Source organism: Zonotrichia albicollis, chromosome 11, assembly GCF_047830755.1.
Source record: "Zonotrichia albicollis isolate bZonAlb1 chromosome 11, bZonAlb1.hap1, whole genome shotgun sequence".
NCBI lineage: Eukaryota > Metazoa > Chordata > Aves > Passeriformes > Passerellidae > Zonotrichia > Zonotrichia albicollis.
The window spans coordinates 16,999,157-17,017,042 of NC_133829.1; the positions used below are offsets into that span (position 1 = coordinate 16,999,157).

The 17,886-nt window shown below is 47.0% G+C and overlaps 2 protein-coding genes across 2 annotated transcripts in view; one reads left to right on the top strand and one right to left on the bottom strand.

The window, feature by feature from the left end:
- Nucleotides 1-16,852, bottom strand: part of ARID3B (AT-rich interaction domain 3B) — a 31,625-nt gene extending 14,773 nt beyond the window's left edge. Inside the window, exons 1-4 of the mRNA XM_074549576.1 lie at nt 16,697-16,852; nt 13,924-14,509; nt 6,511-6,582; nt 4,301-4,373 (exon numbers count right to left, since the gene is read on the bottom strand). Coding sequence (XP_074405677.1) covers nt 4,301-4,373; nt 6,511-6,582; nt 13,924-14,463 — 685 coding nt within the window. The 5' untranslated portion in view covers nt 14,464-14,509; nt 16,697-16,852. The remainder of the gene's footprint in view (nt 1-4,300; nt 4,374-6,510; nt 6,583-13,923; nt 14,510-16,696) is intronic.
- A 28-nt stretch (nt 16,853-16,880) lies between these two features.
- LOC106629432 (actin, cytoplasmic type 5) overlaps nt 16,881-17,886 on the top strand; it is a 4,551-nt gene continuing 3,545 nt past the window's right edge. Inside the window, exon 1 of the mRNA XM_074549588.1 lies at nt 16,881-17,033. The gene's annotated coding sequence lies outside the window, so the exon portion shown is untranslated. The remainder of the gene's footprint in view (nt 17,034-17,886) is intronic.

The following is a 17,886-nucleotide window of genomic DNA, read 5'->3' on the forward strand; positions in this document are numbered from 1 at the left end:
CCTTTCAGGGAATGTCTCCCACAGAATTCACAGAATCACCAGGTTGGAAGAGACCTTCAAAATCATCAATCCAGCCCAGCCCCAACACCTCACCTAAACCCTGGCTCCAGTGCCAAATCCAGGCTTTGTTAAACACATCCAGGGATGGGGACTGCACCACCTCCCTGGGCAGCCATTCCAGAACTTTATCACCTTTCTGTAAAAAAACTTTCTCCTAATATCCAACCTATATTTTCCTTGAAAAGCTTTTTCCCCTCCCTAACCCCTTGAACTGCAGTAGATGTGTCTGATTTGACCCCTACAACCAGCAGAAATTCAGGGTGTCTTTAGAAAAATAGTTTTTGCATTATCCTAAAAATCACATTGGAAACTGATGACACTTTCTTAATTAGGCCTTATTGATTAGCACCTGGTTAAGAGAGGAATGTGGGACAAAGTGTGGGTGCAGCCACAGGAGCCCAGATCACCTCCATGCAATGGCCACTTGCTCCAAAGCTTCTTTAAAAAAGAACCAACCACCAGAGGGGTTAAACAGCAACTGGGGAATTAATCTTGAAGAAAAAGGAGCTGAACAAAACTATTAAAAAAGCACAATTGTTGATGAATCAAATAAGTCAGGAACAGGCCTCTCTGACCTGTCAGACCTCAAGCTGGAGATGCAGACTGAGGAAAACTGCCCCAAAAATGGGTTTGAGGGGAATTTTATGGCTTTCCTTGGCCTCCATGCCAGAGATTCCCTTCCACACAGGCATTTCCAGCAGCCTAAGCCACGACTTGTCCTGCACAAAGAGCATTTAATCACACCCAGCTCTGCTTTTTAATCACCTCCCACCTACCCTTATCCAATTTCCTCACACAAGTGTCCATTTTACAGCAAGGAACAAAGGAGGTGAGAATCCCCAGGGTTTGTTCAGCACAGAGATGTTGAAATCTCACTAAAATGAGATTTTTTTCACTCCCACTGCAGTGAAAACCAGGCAGGAAAAAGACATTTTTAAGGCACAACCTGCAGCAGGTAAATAAAAAGCTGTTCTTCCCACTCCAAATATGTTCAGGGGAGATTCTGTAGCAGGCAGCCAGAAGGAACAGGTTTTCCCCCCAGGAAATTGGGAAAGCCCACAGTGATTTAAAATAATACTGAGCCAAATCTCAAGAAAAACAGAATTTCGTGTTTCATCTTTGAAGCACAGTAATTCCGTGGGGTGTGGGAATTCCCAGCTGAACAGAGGGAAAATTCATTTCACAGCAGCAAATCAACCCCACATCCCTGAGGTGTCCCAGCTCCTGGTTTGCTCAAATCCCTCTCCAAGGAGAAATCCTGGCTGGAGCAGGGGTTCAGCCTGAGATTGATGGGGTTGGGTTCTCCAGAGCTGGCAGGAAAAGGAACAGGGATCCCATGGGGAGCTGCAGTCCTTGGAATGGAGATCCCAGGGAGAGCTGCAAGCCCTGATCCCATGGGGAGCTGCAATCCCTGATCCCTCTCTGATCCCATGGGGAGCTGCAATCCCTGATCCTGGGGATCCCATGGGGAGCTGCAATCCCTGATCCTGCCCTGATCCCATGGGGAGCTGCAATCCCTGATCCTGGGGATCCCATGGGGAGCTGCAATCCCTGATCCCGCCCTGATCCCATGGGGAGCTGCAATCCCTGATCCTGGGGATCCCATGGGGAGCTGCAATCCCTGATCCTGCCCTGATCCCATGGGGAGCTGCAATCCCTGATCCTGCTCTGATCCCATGGGGAGCTGCAATCCCTGACCCTGCCCTGATCCCAGGGACAGCAGCAATCTTTGACTGCAGACAGAAAACAAGCAGGATGGGAGTTCATAACCTGAAGCTGTAATTGACAATTACCTCCAATATGCAAATTGACCAGAACTCATCAAAGTGAGAGACCCCATGAGCAGCTGTCCATTTTTGTGACCATTTTGGGTCCATTTTGGCTGGGTTTTGGGCTCATCCTGTAGCCTTGGCTGATCTCTTGTGCTGCCCAAGGTGAATCCACTGAGGAGATCCCTTTAATAAATCCCTGCTTTATTCTTGAGCTCAGTCCAGTCCCTGTTCTAGCTCTGCCCATCCCAGGAACAAAACCCCACAGAGGCCACTTCCAGCTTGTCTCTGGTGTCCCCTTCTAGGAACAAAACCCCACAAAAGGCAGTTCCAGCTTCCCAGGATCAAAACCCCACAAAGACCAGTGCCAGCCTCCTTCTGGTGTCCCCTTCCAGGAACAAAACCCAAAAAAGGCCAGTTCCAGACTCCTAGAAAGAAAACCCCACAAAAGGCAGATCCAGCTTGTCTCTGGTATCCCCTTCTAGGAGCAAAACCCCACAAAAGGCAGTTCCAGCTTTCCAGGAAAAAACCCCACAAAGACCAGTTCCAGCCTCCTTTTGCTGTCCCCTTCCAGAAAGAAAACCCCACAAAGACCAGTTCCAGCTTGTTTCTGGTGTCCCCTTCTAAAAACAAAACCCCACAAAAGGCAGTTCCAGCCTCCCAAGAACAAAACCCCAAAAAGACCAGTGCCAGTTTGTCTCTGGTGTCCCCTTCCAGGAACAAAACCCCACAAAAGGCAGTTCCAGACTCCCAGGAACAAAACCCCACAAAGACCAGTTCCAGTCTCCTTCTGGTATCCCCTTCCAGGAACAAAACCCCACAAAACACAGTTCCAGCTTGTTTCTGGTGTCCCTTTCTAGGAACAAAACCCCACAAAGGCAGTTCCAGCTTCCCAGAAAAAAAACCCCACAGAGGCCAGTTCCAACCTCCTAGAAAGAAAATCCCACAAAAGGCAGATCCAGCTTGTCTCTGGTGTCCCCTTCTAGGAGCAAAACCCCACAAAAGCCAGTTCCAGCTTTCCAGGAAAAAACCCCACAAAGACCAGTTCCAGTCTCCTTCTGGTATCCCCTTCCAGGAACAAAACCCCACAAAGGCCAGTTCCAGCCTCCCTCTGATGTCCCTTTCCATGGTTTCTGCAGCTCCAGGGCCGTTTTATGGCTTTTGGGAACAGCCCTACCCATCTGATGTGTGTTAGATGCCCCCCTTCCCAGGGGCATCCCAAAACCATCCCAACCTTTTCATCCCTGCAGCTCCTGTGAAATCCCATTCATCTCTGCAGTCTCTGCTCCCTCAGCTCCTCCTGGCCAGCAGAAAATCCCTGGGTTTAGGGTTTTTACAGGGGGATTTTTATTGCCAGAGCTGATTCCCGGCCCCACAGACACCAGGGGCAAATTGAGCAGCTCTTCACACTCTGCTCCAAGGAGAGGAGCTGGATTTGGGGTTTTTGGGAACCAGGCAGCTCTTGAGACTGGGATTGGGTTGTTAGAAACACTTTGCCCTCAGGAGAGCTGGATTTGGGGTTTTTTAGGAACAAAGCAGCTCTTCAGCCCAGAATTGGGATGTCAGAAACACTTTGCTCAAAGAGGAAGAGCTGGATTTGGGTTTTTTTTTTAAAACCAGATTGGGATTTTAAAAGCACTTTGTTCTCAGGAGAGCTGGATTTGTTTTTTTTTTTTTAAACCAGATTGGGATTTTAAAAGCACTTTGTTCTCAGGAGAGCTGGATTTAGGGTTTTGGGAACCAGGCAGCTCTTGAGTCTGGGACTGGGATTATACAAACACTTTGCTCCAAGGAGAGGAGCTGGATTTGGGTTTTTTTGGGAACCAGACAGCTCTTGAGTCTGGGATTCAGATTTAGAAACACTTTGCTCCAAGAGGAAGAGCTGGATTTGTGTTTTTTTAAAAACCAGATTGGGATTTTAAAAGCACTTTGTTCTCAGGAGAGCTGGATTTGGGTTTTTTGGGAACCAGGCAGTCTTCAGCCTGGATTGGGGTTTTAAAAACACACTGCCCTCAGAACAGCTGGATTTGGGGTTTTTTTTGGCAAAAAGACAGCTCTTCAGCCCAGGACTGGAATGTCAGAAACACTCTGCCCTGAGGAAAAGAGCTGGATTTGGGCTTTTTTTAGGAACAAAGCAGCTCTTCAGCCTGGGACTGGGATTTTAGGAACACTTTGCTCCCAGGAGAGCTGGATTTGGGTTTTTTTTTTTTTTTTGGGAACCAGGCAGCTCTCAAGTCTGGGATTGGGATTTCAGAAACACTTTGCTTTGTGCCGCTGACACCTCAGGGCACAATTAATTTAATCAAATTAAATTAATTCAATTTACAGGGCAGATCTTCCCTGCTGCTGCCAAGGAAGGGATGCCAAGGGCAATGCCCCAAACCCCAGGATTTGTTTTTTCCAGCCTGAGGAGAGAAGAATTCCCTCTCCTGCCCCGTGCCACCCCTGGAATGCCAGGAAAGGTCACTCACCCCTCTTCTGCATGAAGATGAAGAGATCATCCAGGAACTCCTTCCTCTCAGGGTCGCTGTCCAGCTCGTACAGCTGGGGGGACAAAGCACAGTGAGGGCACAGCTCCCAGAACATTCCAGAATTCCGGCTGCTTCTGGGGAAAGGACAGCACAGGAGACACAGGGAGGCTCCTGGGGGCCATGGCTGGAAAGGATCCCCAGGAATGGGATGGATCCCCAGGGATTGAAAAAGAAAAATGAAAATGAAACAGATGCCCAGAAAGGAAACAGTTTCCCAAAAACTGAATGGATCCCCCAAAACAGAATGGGTGCCCAGAGATGAAAAAGAAAAATGAAAATGAAATAGATGCCCAGAAAGGAAACGGTTTCCTAGAAATGCAATGGATCCCCAAAACAGAATGGGTGCCCAGAGATGGAAATGAAAAATGAAAATGAAATAGATGCCCAGAAAGGAAACGGTTTCCCAGAAATGCAACGGATCCCCCAAAACGGAATGGGTGCCCAGAAACTGAAAAGATTCCCAGAGATGGAAAAGAATAATAAAAATGAAAAAGGTCCCCAGAAACTGCATGGATTCCCAGAGCTGGAAAAGATCCCCACAAATGGAAAGGATCCCCAGGAATGGAAAGCATTCCCAGAGCTGGAAAAGAAAAATGAAAGTGAAATAGATCCCCAGAAAGGAAATGGTTTCCTAGAAATGCAATGGATCCCCCAAAACAGAATGGGTGCCCAGAGATTGAAAAGATTCCCAGAGATGGAAGAACAAAAAGAAAATGAAAAAGATGCCCAGAGATGGAATGGATCAACAAAAGTGGAATGGGATTCCCAGGGATGGAATGGATCACCAGAAATGGGACGGGATTCCCAGAGCTGGAAAAGAATAATAAAAATGAAAAAGATCCCCAGAAATTGCATGGATTCCTAGAGCTGGAAAAGATCCCCACAAATGGAAAGGATCCCCAGGAATGGAAAGGATCCCCAGAGCTGGAAAAGAAAAATGAAAATGAAATAGATGCCCAGAAAGGAAACAGTTTCCCAAAAAATGAATGGATCCCCCAAAATGGAATGGGTGCCCAGAGATGGAAAAGAAAAATGAAAATGAAAAAGATCCCCAGAAAGGAAATGGTTTCCTAGAAATGCAATGGATTCCCCAAAACGGAATGGGTGCCCAGAGATGGAAAAGATTCCCAGAGATGGAAAAACAAAAAGAAAATGAAAAAGATGTCCAGAGACGGAATGGATCAACACATATGGAATGGGATTCCCAGAGGTGGAAAAGAAAAATGAAAATTAAAAAAATCTCCAGAAAGGGAATGGTTTCCCAGAAATGGAATGGATCTCCAGGAAGGAAAAAAAAAAAAAAAAAGGATTCCCAGGAAAGTAAAGGATCCCTAGGAAAAGAAAAAAAAAAAAAAAAAAAAAAAAAAGGAACTCCAGAGCTGGAAAAGAACCCCAGAAATTGAAAAGATCCCTAGAAATGGAATGGGAATCCCCAGAGACAGAATGAATCCCCAGAGCTGGAATGGATCCCCAGAGCTGGAATAAACCAAAAGCCTTCAGAAATGCCAGAAACCAGCCCAGAATTGATTTGCTGTGGGAATAATTTTTAAATTTATTATTTATACGCAATGCATATTTATAAAACAAACTTTATAGCATATTTCTATAAATAATCAATATTTATAAAATATAAATATTTTATAAAATAGATATATTTATAGCATAGAGATTATACATTATATTTATATAAATATTTTATAAAATATAAATATTTATAAAATAGAGCTATTTATCGATATTTATTATTTATAATTTGGGCTTGAAACAGCCAAATCATTAAAATGAATTTCTTTAGGCAGTGTATCCCAAAAGAGAGGGGCTTTTTGGGGCTGGATTCCTGGGAAGCTCTGCACACTCAAATCCATGAGCACAGCATTCCAGAGGGAGAATTTCCTCTCCCAGCTGGAGAAAAACCGGATTAAAGCTTTTACACACCCAAAGTTTGCTTGTTAATTCTTATTTCAATAACAATTAAATATTTTAACCCAACACAAGACAACAAACCCCAAACTGTAGAACGGAGCAATTTCCCCATAAATTCCTGCTCTGGGAGCAGGAGGGCTCTGCCACGGATCAGGGGAGGATTCCCCAAATTCCCCAAAATTCATTTCCCAAAATTTCCCAAAATTCCCCAAATTGCCCGGACAGACCTTGGCAAAGTCTCGCGAGATTTCCCTTCCCCGGCCGCCGTCGCCCTCGTCGCTCCAGCTCCCGCCGCCGTTCTGGGGAGCAAAACCAGCACAGGGTGGAGGGAATTTTATTTTTTTTTTTTTTGGGATTTTTGGGGTTTTTAGGCACAAACACACAGGAAAGCAGCTGCTGGTTCAGCCTGAGGGGGTGAGAAAGGTGGGAAAGGGGTTTGGGGTTCTGTTTGCTGGTGCTGGAATTCAGCGTACAGGGAATGTTTGTCTGGTCTGGTCTGGTTTGATCCCTAGGAGAACACTGCTGGTCATCTTCGTTTATGGAGGTTAAAACACTTCTAAAAAGAGATTTAAAACTAAAAGCTAAACTAGAATGAAAAAAATTAAAAATTAAAAGCTAAACTAAAATTAAAAAAATTAAAATGAAAATGAAAAAAACCTTCTAAAACTTTGGAGTGAATTGGAACCTATGAGTGCGTGAAATGAATAGATATTTAATTGCTTTATTATTTAATAAAATAAACATATAAATAAAGAAAATATTTATATAAATAATATATAAATAATATAATTTATAATGTAGAAATTATATATTTATTGTTTAATAAATATAATTAATACATTATATTATTTTATTCTTTAATAAATATTAAATTTATAATAAATTATATACCTAATATATAATTATAGATGTAATATAATATATTATATATAATATATATAATATAATATATATAATATATATAATATAACATATATAATATAATATAATAATATTTATAATTTATATTTTATACATTATATATTATTTATTACATATAGTATAATATATTGTATATCTTTATGTATTATATATTTTTATATTAATAGGAAATATTTAATATACATTATAATATAGATATTTTATTATTATATAATTATTATACATTATATTGTTATCTAATTATATAATATATAATTATATATATAAATATATAACTTAAAGTATTTAATTATCTATCACTCTAATTATATATATAATTAAATACTTATTATTACAAGGATTTAATGATATTATTTTATTATACACCCAGTTTATTACAGGGTGAAAAACTTAAAGAATTTTGATTTTTTTTTTTTGTATGGAGGTAGATAGGAGACAAGATGGAAGATTTTGGGTGTTGTTTCATCTTTTTATTCTTCATCTACTCCACTTTCTGCAGCGTTTGATTGATTAGAAAGAGCTGGAATGTGGATGTTGGGTAAACACACTAATAATTAGTTATTGGTAAAAAGGTTTACGAGTTAATGAAACAAAATAGTTTTAAAACAATCTCAAAACTTGTGTGTTTTGTCATTTTTGGTGCTTTTTTTTTTTTTTGCACACTAAGTTTGGTACATAGAGGGTGTGCTGAATTGTTGCCAAGGGAAAAAATAAACAACAACCTGAAGACTGAAAAAACTAAAAGGATTCATCCCTCTGGTGCCCTGACTCCAGGAGGATGTGGATTTTCCACCAGAGAAATTTTAAGCTCAGCTTTGCTGGATTAAAGCCCCTTAAAAGGATTTATTTGGTTAGGCCCTATTCCACTTGGGAATCACCATGCTGGAGTGGTCTCCAAAGGATGGAAACCAGCAGCTCCAGCTGGCCAGGATAACCCTGAAATAAATCCAGGCATCCTGAAAACACCAATTCCATAAAGTCCCAGTCCTGCAAATGCTGGAAATGGGAAGAGCCAAATCCACCTGGGACAAACACATGGGGAGAAAGGTGCAAAATCCTCAAAAGCACTCCCTGGGAATTCTGGAGAAATAAATTCTGAATTCTGAAATAACCCAGCAGCTCCAGCTGGATGGAAGGCCAAGATAATCCCAAAATAAATCCAGGCACCCTGAAAACACCAATTCCATAAAGTCCTGGTCCAGCACATGGTGGAAAAGGGAAGAGACAAATCCACCTGGGACAAACTCATGGGGAGGAAAGGTGCAAAACCCTCAAAAGCACCCTTTGGGAATTCTGGAGAAATAAATTCTGAAATAACCCAGCAGCTCCAGCTGGATGGAAAGCCAGGATAACCCTGAAATAAATCCAGACGTCCTGAAAACACCAATTCCATAAAGTCCTGATGTAGCATGTGCTCGACAAGGGAAGAGCCAAACATGGGAAGAAAAGGTGCCAGCACCTCAAAAGCACCCCCTGGGAATTCTGGAGAAATAAATTCTGAAATAACCCAGCAGCTCCAGCTGGATGGAAAGCCAGGATAACCCTGAAATAAATCCAGACACCCTGAAAACACCAATTCCATAAAGTTCTGATCCAGCACATGCTGGAAAAGGGAAGAGCCAAATCCACACAGACAAACCCATGGAGAGAAAAGGCGCCAGCACCTCAAAAGCACCCTTTGGGAATTCTGGAGAAATAAATTCGGAATTCTGAAATAACCCAGCAGCTCCAGCTGGATGGAAAGCCAGGATAACCCTGAAATAAATCCAGACACCCTGAAAACACCAATTCCATAAAGTCCTGGTCCAGCACATGGTGGAAAAGGGAAGAGCCAAATCCACCTGGGACAAACCCATGGGGAGAAAAGGTCCCAGCACCCCAAAAACACCCTTTGGGAATTCTGGAGAAATAAATTTGGAATTCTGAAATAAACCAGCAGCTCCAGCTGGATGGAAAGCCAGGATAACCCTGAAATAAATCCAGACATCCTGAAAACACCAATTCCATAAAGTCCCAGTCCTGCAAATGCTGGAAAAGGGAAGAGCCAAATCCACACAGACAAACCCATGGGGAGAAAAGGTCCCAGCACCCCAAAAGCAGCCTTTGGGAATTCTGGAGGTGCTGCAGCCCCCAAACTCCCAGCACCATCTGCCTGTGAGGCTCCCACTGAATGAGGAAGATGAAGAGCTCCCTAATGCCTGCTGATTGGGTTTGAGGCACTAATTGCTGCTGGAAAGTCAATTAGCCCGTGAGCCCCATCAGCTGAGAGATGTTTAATGGGGGATTATTGGCACTTCTGTTGTGTCAGCTGTTTGTGGCACTGGATCAATTCCCAGCCCTCTGCAGGCTGGCTTTGCTCACAGGAGGATCCATCCCCACGTCCTTTCTCTCTCCAGCACAGATTAACCCCACAGATTTTTGGCTAATTATGGAAGCATCCAGCTGCTCCTAAAATCGCTGGGATAAACCCATGGAGCAGCCAGAATGAGACAGAGGGGCAGGAAAAGGAGGCAGCAGGGATTTTTTCCCCAAGCCTGGACCTTGCACACTCTCCAAGGCTCAGGGATTTGTGCAGGTTCAGCTTTCTGACCCTTCCCTGGATATAAATCCAGCAAATTCTGCTTCCACAGGGAATTCTGGTCATGCTGAGAGCTTATTCCACTCCATTTGAGGGCAGGGATGAGAAAGAAGAGGGATTAAAGCAGGCAATTCCCTCCCACCAGTGGGTTTGAACTTGGGATAATTCCCAGGAATAAAACTTTTTAAAGACTCTGGAAAAGTTCAACAGAACATATTTGGGTTGTTTTCTAGGAAATTTATAAAAAATAAAGGGTGATTGGACCAGGATGGCAGAGGATAAACGGAATAAATCCATCCCATTTCCCACAGCTCCGCCCTGGGATCTGGGGGCTCCTCCAGGCAAAAGGAGCTTAGGGCAGCTGAGGGCACCAGGCTTTGGCCATATGGCCACCAAAGCTGTCACCTGCTGTCACCTGCTGTCACCTGAGCTGGGGCAGCTGCTGCACCTCCTCCTGCTGCTCTGGGGACAAGGAAAGAGCTCCTTGGGAAGCCACCATGTGCCACCACAGCCCTCTCTGGGCCACTGACACCTCAGGGGCAACCAGAGTCCTGCCTGGGCCACCAGAGCCCCTCTGTGCCACCACAGCCATCCCTGTGCCACCGACACCTTGAGGGCCACCACAGCCTTCTCTGTGCCACCACAGCCCTCTCTGGGCCACTGACACCTCAGGGGCAACCAGAGTCCTGCCTGGGCCATCAGAGCCCTCCCTGTGCCACCAACACCTCAAGGGCCATGAGAGCCTTCCCTGTGCCACCAAAGCCATCCCTGTGTCACTGACACCTCAGGGAGCCTTCCCTGGGCCATCAGAGCCCTCCCTGTGCCACCACAGCCATCCCTGTGCCACCAACACCCTGAGGGCCACCACAGCCTTCTCTGTGCCACCAAAGCCATCCCTGGGCCACTGACACCTCATGGGCCACCAGAGCCTCTCCCTGTGCCACCAACACCTCAAGGGCCATGAGAGCCTTCCCTGGGCCACCAGAGCCCCTCTGTGTCACCAGAGCCCTCCCTGTGCCACCAACACCTCATGGGCCATCAGAGCCTTCCCTGGGCCACCACAGCCCCTCTGTGTCACCACAGCCATCCCTGTGCCACTGATACCTCAGGGAGCCTTCCCTGTGCCACCAACACCTCATGTGCCACCACAGCCTTCTCTGCACCACCAGAGTCCCCTCGTGCCACCAACACCTCATGGGCCACCACAGCCCTCCCTGGATCACTGACACCCTGAGGGCCACCACAGCCTTCCTTGGGCCACCAGAGCCCTTCCAGTGCCACCATGGCCCTGCCTGGTGCCCAGCCCAGCCCAGAGTTAACCCCTGAGCTGCCAAGGGTGACCAACACTTCCCATCCTCTGCAGGACAAAAACCTCCCAGAGCAGAGGAATAAAAACTCCTGCTGGGAACGCCGGGCTCAGCTGCACTCCTCACTTTGCACAGGGCTTTTACAGAGGTTTTACAGGGGTTTTGCAGAGGTTTTTATGTTTTTTAGTCCAGGAATCTGCTGAAATACCCACCTGGGGACGAGCCCTCCCCTGCCCTGTGGGTTGAGTCAATGAGAAAGGAACTGGTGCAGCAATTTCAGGATTATCAGGGAATCCACAGAAATTCCTTTTGTGGGCAGAGTTAAGCCTTAGGAAGTGAAACAGATGCTCTGAGAAAGAAAAGTGTCGTAGAACAAACGCTGATAAGATCAGGGCTGCTGCCCTGAGCTGCAAGTTCTCAGGCAGGGAGAGCCAAGGGGTAATTACTGCCCACAGCAGCTCTGCAATGGGACCTTGCTAATAACAGAGCTCAATTCAGCAGCCCCAGCTTCAAAGGCAGCCCCTGAAAACATCTGAGTGATTTCAGGAATGGCAGGGAGGATGGGGAAGGGAAGGGCTGAGTTTCACCATTAATTGCTTTTTTTTTTTGATGAAGTTCTTTTCACGTGTTCCCATGAGCAAACAGGAACCTGCTGCCTCATCCTTGAGGAAAAGCTGGGCTCTCTGAATTCCTCCTGCTCCCAAAGACTCAGAGGAACCAGGATTGATGGAAAAGGGATCCTCAGTGCCAGCCCAGAGTGAGGAAATCACAAGGGAATACGAGATTCCAGCTGCTGGCAGCTCCTGTGTGCAGCCTGAACTGCTGGGAGCTGCCACCAACCCTACAAATCCGTGTGGCACTGAATTAACCCCACAGTGACTGGGCTGCCTCCCTCCCCTGCCACAGGATCCTCACTCACCTCTGGGGCTGCAGGGAGGAGCTGGGGAGCCTCTCAATTTCCCTTTCCATTTCCTTTCCTTAGGGGAATCCTCTGAATCTCCTTTTTTCTCTCCTTGGGGAATCCTCTGAATTTCCATTTTCCTCTCCTTTTCTTGGGGAATCCTTTGAATTTCCATTTCCCCCTTTCCCCTTTCCTTTCCTTTCCTTTCCTTTCCTTTCCTTTCCTTTCCTTTCCTTTCCCTCTGAATTTCCATTTTACTTTCCTTTTCTTTTCCCTTTTCTTGGGGAATCTTCTGAATTTCCCTTCTTTTCCTTTCCTTTCTCTTTGGGAATCCTCTGAATCTCCATTTTCCTCTCCTTTCCTTTTCTTGGGGAAACCTCTAAATTTCCTTCTCCTTTTCCTTTCCTTTTGGAATCCTCTGAATTTCCATTTTCCTTTCCTTCCTTAGGGAAATCCTGGGAATTTCCATTTTCCTTTCCTTGCAGAATCCTCTGAATCTCCATTTTCCTCTCCTTTCCTTGGGGAATCCTTTGAATTTCCATTTCCCCTTTCCCTTTCCCCTTTTCCTTTCCTTTCCTTGGAGAATCCTCTGAATTTCCATTTTTCTCTCCTTTTCTTGGGGAATCCTTTGAATTTCCATTTCCATTTCCTTTCCCTTCCCTTTCCCTTTCCCTTTCCCTTTCCCTTTTCCTTTCCCTTTTCCTTTCCCTTTTCCTTTCCCTTTTCCTTTCCCTTTTCCTTTCCCTTTTCCTTTCCCTTTTCCTTTCCCTTTTCCTTTCCCTTTTCCTTTCCCTTTTCCTTTCCCTTTTCCTTTCCTTTCCTTTCCTTTCCTTTCCTTTCCTTTCCTTTCCTTTCCTTTCCTTTCCTTTCCTTTCCTTTCCTTTCCTTTCCCACAGGGAATATAAAGTGCTCTGGCTCCCAGGATCAGGTCACATCCCCCTGCACCCAAAAATCCACAATTCCAAGATCCCAAAGCTCTGACAAGAACCAGCTCCAGTGAGGCATCAGCAGGGAGCTGCCTGCACCTAAAAATGACCAAACCACCAGATTTCTCCCAAAATCCCACCCCAAAAAAAGCTCTCAGAGAGCAGGGAAACCCAAAAAGCCAAGTTGTGGTGGGATTTCCTCACAGAACTCCTGAGGAAGGGAAATGGAAGTTTTGGTCATCCCACATCCAGTTTGGGGGGTTTCAAACACACCCAGCTTGGGGGAACAAAGCAAAAACCAAACCCAAACACACCCTGCATCTCCTTCCCAAAAATGGGATTATTTTGGTAAAAAATGGTTGGAAACTGGGGAGATTCTGCTCTAAAATAACACAATTCTGACTGAAATTCATATTATTTCCTTGAAGTTTTGATTTAGGGCAGGAAGGATTTGCTGGGCTGACCCAAAATCCAGCTTCCAGCAGGGGCTGGAGGTGAGAGCAGCAATGGGGATAAAAACCACAAAATTTGCACTTTGTGTCCCCCCAGATTGTCTTTCTTGGGGGAAAAAAGTGACCAAATTCGGGTCATCCATGGGGGGGTTCAAAACACACACACCTTGGGGGAACAAAGCAAAAACCAGCCCCAAACACACCCTGAGCTCCTGGCACCTCCCTCCTGGCACTTTGGGGTGAAAGTGGGATTATTTTGGTACAAAATGGTTGGAAACAAGAGAGATTCTGCTCAAAATAACAGAATTCTGAGCACAAAATTTGCACTTTTTCCCCCAAGAAGGACAATCTGGGGAGACACAAAAGACCAAATTCGGGTCATCCCACATCCAGTATGGGGGGGATTCAAAGCACACCCAGCTTGGGGGAACAAAGCAAAAACCAGCCCCAAACACGCCCTGAGCTCCTGGCACCTCCCTCCTGGCACTTTGGGGTAAAAGTGGGATTATTTAGGTACAAAGGGGTTGGAAGCAGGGGCGCTCCCGCAGCACTGACCTGTTTGAGCGGCTCGTCCAGGCGCCAGCCGGGGCGGCCCGCGGGGGCAGCGCAGCGCGGGGCGGGCTCCGTGCCCGGCTCCTCCCTGCCCTGCTGGGTGCCCGCCGCGGGGCTGGCACCGCAGCCCGCCCTGCCCTTGCCGTGGGCGCCTTTGGGAGCGCGGAAACACGGCAGCGCGGAGCAGCTCTCCTGGCCGGGCACCGCGGGGCCATCCTCCAGCTCAGCGCCGTCTTCTTCATCCTCCTCCTCTTCATCCTCCTCCTCCTCCTCATCCTCCTCCTCCTCGGAGTTGCCGCTGCTCTGCTCGTGGTGCCGGCCGGCTGCCGCGGGGGCTCTGCCCGCGGCGGGGACAGCGACAGCGGGGACAGCGGGCGGCACTGCCGGGGCGCGGCCGGGGAAGGGCGGCGGGGTGGGGAAGGGCACCTGCGGCTCGCGGCGGCGCTCCCGGCACTCCATGGGCACCGCTGGATGTTGTTGCTGCTGCTGTTGCTGCTGCTGTTGCTGTTTCTGCAGCTGCTCCAGCACGGCCTGCAGCTTCATCCCGCCGTGCGCATGGCTGGCGGCCCCGGCGGGAGCCGCGCAGGATCTGCCGGGGACACAAGCGCGGCTGAGGCGCAGCGGCCCTCAGAGCTGCGGCGGCTGCTGCTGCGTTCATCTCTTCCCCAGGAAGGGAGGGGATGGACGGAGCAGAGCGGGGCTCCTTCCTGTGCGCACACCGTGAACAATCAGCGAGGCTCTGGCAGCCCCGGGCGGCACAAGCTGGAGTGGGTTACGGTGCCTTGGGGTGGGGTGTGCGGCGCTGCTCTGCCCCAAAGGTGCCCCAGGGGCTTGTGAGGGCTCCCATAAAGGAGCTGCTGCGAGGGCAGCCCTAAAAGGAGACAGCCAGGAGCAGCCTGGACACATTTAAATTAAAAAAAAATCATATTTATATATATATATATATATATATATATATATATAAATATATATATATATTTAAACCTGTGCCAGGCTATCCCTAAATTCTGTGCTCTCACTCCATGGCTAAACCCCTGCCACTTCATAGGAGAAAACTGAAATAAATAATAAAAAAAAAATTATATATATATATATAAAATATAGATATATTTTATATATATATATGTATATAGGTATATGTATATATGCATGTATATATATATGTATATATGTATATATATATACATATATGTATATATATGGACACCCATGCCAGGCTACCCCTAAATTCTTTTGTGCTCTCACTCCGTGGCTAAACCCCTGCCTCTTCATAGGAAAAAATAAAAATAAATAATAAAAAATAAGCTCAAATTTTATATATATATATATCCACATATTTATATATATATATACATATATATTTATATCCATATATATATACACCCATACCAGGTTATCCTTAAATAATTATATATATATATATATATATATATATATATATGTGTGTGTGTATATGCGTATATATGCACACCCGTACCAGGCTATCCCTAAATTCTTCCGTGCTCTCACTCCGTGGCTAAACCCCTGCCACTTCACAGGAAAAAACAGAAATAAATAATAAAAAATAAACTTAAAAACAAATTATATATATACATATATTTATATCCACGTAAATAAATAAATATGGATATATAGATTAAAAATAAATATATATGCATATATATAAATATATATGTGTGTGTGTATGTATGTGTATATATATATCCCTATAAATAAATAAATATGGATATATAGATTTAAAATAAATATGCATGTGTACATATATAAATATATATATATATATGTGTATATATATATATATGTGTGTGTGTGTGTATATATATACATACACACACCCATGCCAGGCTATCCCTTAATTCTTCCATGCTCTCACTCCAGGCTGGGTGGCAACTTTTTGTGTCCCTGCCTCACTTTCACAGTCACTTTTTGTGTCCCTCTTTCAGTTTTAGGGTCACTTTTGGTGTCCCTCCCTCACTTTCATGGTCTTTCCCCCGTTTTTTATGTCCCTCCTTCGCTTTTAGGGTCATTTTTTGGTGTCCCTCCTTCACTTTCAGGATCTCCTCCATCACTTTTTTTTGCCCCTCCTTTACTTTCAGGGTCTCTTTTTGTGTCTCTCCCCCACTTTTTACGTCCCTCCTTTACTTTCAGGGTCACTTTTGGCATCCCTCCCTCACTTTTAGGGCCATTTTTGGTGTCCCTCTCTCACCTTTTGTGTCTCTCCCTCACTTTCAGGATCTCTCCCCTATTTTTTACGTCCCTCCTTCGCTTTTAGGGTAATTTTTGGGGTCTCTCCTCTGCTTTTTGTGCCCCTCCCTCGCTTTCAGGGTCACTTTTTGTGTCTCTCCCCCACTTTTTGTGTCCCTGCCTCACTTTCAGAGTCACTTTTGATGTCACCTCCCTCATTTTTTATGTCCCTCCCTCACTTTCTGGCTCATTTTTTATGTCCCCCTCCTCACCTTCCCGTTCTCCCCGGTTTCCGAGCCTGTTCCCGCACTCCGGAGGGCTCGGTCCGAGTTTCCCCACCCACACCGGGTTTTTAATGCCCCGTGCGAGCCCTCCCAGCCCCTTTAATCCCCATTTTAAACAGCGCTCGGGAACCGCCTGCGAGAGTTAAACCCGCACCGAGACCCGGTAATTAATTAATTAACTAATTAATGTTAGGTTTTACCGCGGGATCCACCGAGGGCTCCAAGCCGACCCTCCCCTCCGGCGGAAATACCGAGGGTCCCCCCCACCCCCCACGCCCGCCCCTTAGCACCGCGCTTTCCCCCGTTACCTCCCGTGGCGGGTCCCGCCGGTCCGTGCGCGGCCGCCTCAGCTCCTCCTTCCTTCCGTCCTTCCGTCCTCCCTTCCTTTCCTTTCCCTTCCCGTTCCTTTCCCTTCCTCCTTCCCCCCTCCCGCCCCTTCCTCGCCCGGCCGGAAGCACCGGAAGCGCCCGCCCCGCTTCCGGGAACGGCCCGCGGGGAGAGGGGAGGGAGAGGGAAAGCCGCAGCCAATCAGAGAGCACGATGCCGGCCGCCATTCCGGTTCCGGGTGGTATAAAAAGCGCGCGCGGCGCGCGGGCCCGGCAGTCGCGGAGGAGGCGCCGCTGGGGGTTGAGGGAGCGCGTGAGGGTGAGCGGGGCCCTGAGACCGTCCGGAGCCGCGCGGGACATCGGGGATGGCGTTTCGGGGTTACCCCGTGGCTGTTTGGGCTTTGAGGCTTGGCTTAGGGGTCCCTCGGAAGGGGTGTTAAGGTCCCATTATGTCTATTCGAGCTGTGAGGGTGGGTTTAGAGGGGTTCTCTGTGTCCCTTTGAGCCTTCAGCGTGGGGTTAAGGGTCTGTGAGGTGGATTTAGAGGCTCCTCCGTCTGTGTTTGGGCTGTCGGGGAGGATTTTAAGGGTGTGTCTCTTGGGGAAGGGGTTAGGGTCCCTTCACGTCGTCTTAGGCCCTCAGACGGGGCTTAGGGTCCCCCTCCGTGTCTATTTGGGCAGGTTAGGGGTTCCCCAATATCTATTTGGCCTCTTAAGGCAAGGTTAGCGGTCCCCCAATGTCTCTTTGGGGCTCTAAGGAGGGTTAGGGGTCCTCTGATGTATATTTGGCCCCTCAGGGCAGGATTAGGGTTCCCCCAATGTCTGTTTGGCCTCTCAGGACTGGGTTAGGGCTCCCTCTCATGCCTGTTTAGCCCTTAGGCAGTGTTGGGGGTTCCCCAATGTCTGTTCAGGCTCTGAGTGTGGGATTTGGGATTTCTCCATGTCTGTCTGGTCCCTCAGGGAAGGTTGGCATCCCCTGCTGCAGCCATTGGGGTGGGATTAGGGCTTCCCCCGTGTGTGTTCGGGCCCTTGGGGTGTGTGGGCTCTGGCAGGGATGGTGCTTTGTGCTGGGGACCTTAATTCCTTCAGGTCTGTGCAGGTGGGGGGCTGTGTAGAGGGATCCCCTCAGATCCCTGGGAAAAGAGTGGGAATCTCAGAATGTTTTGGGTTGGAA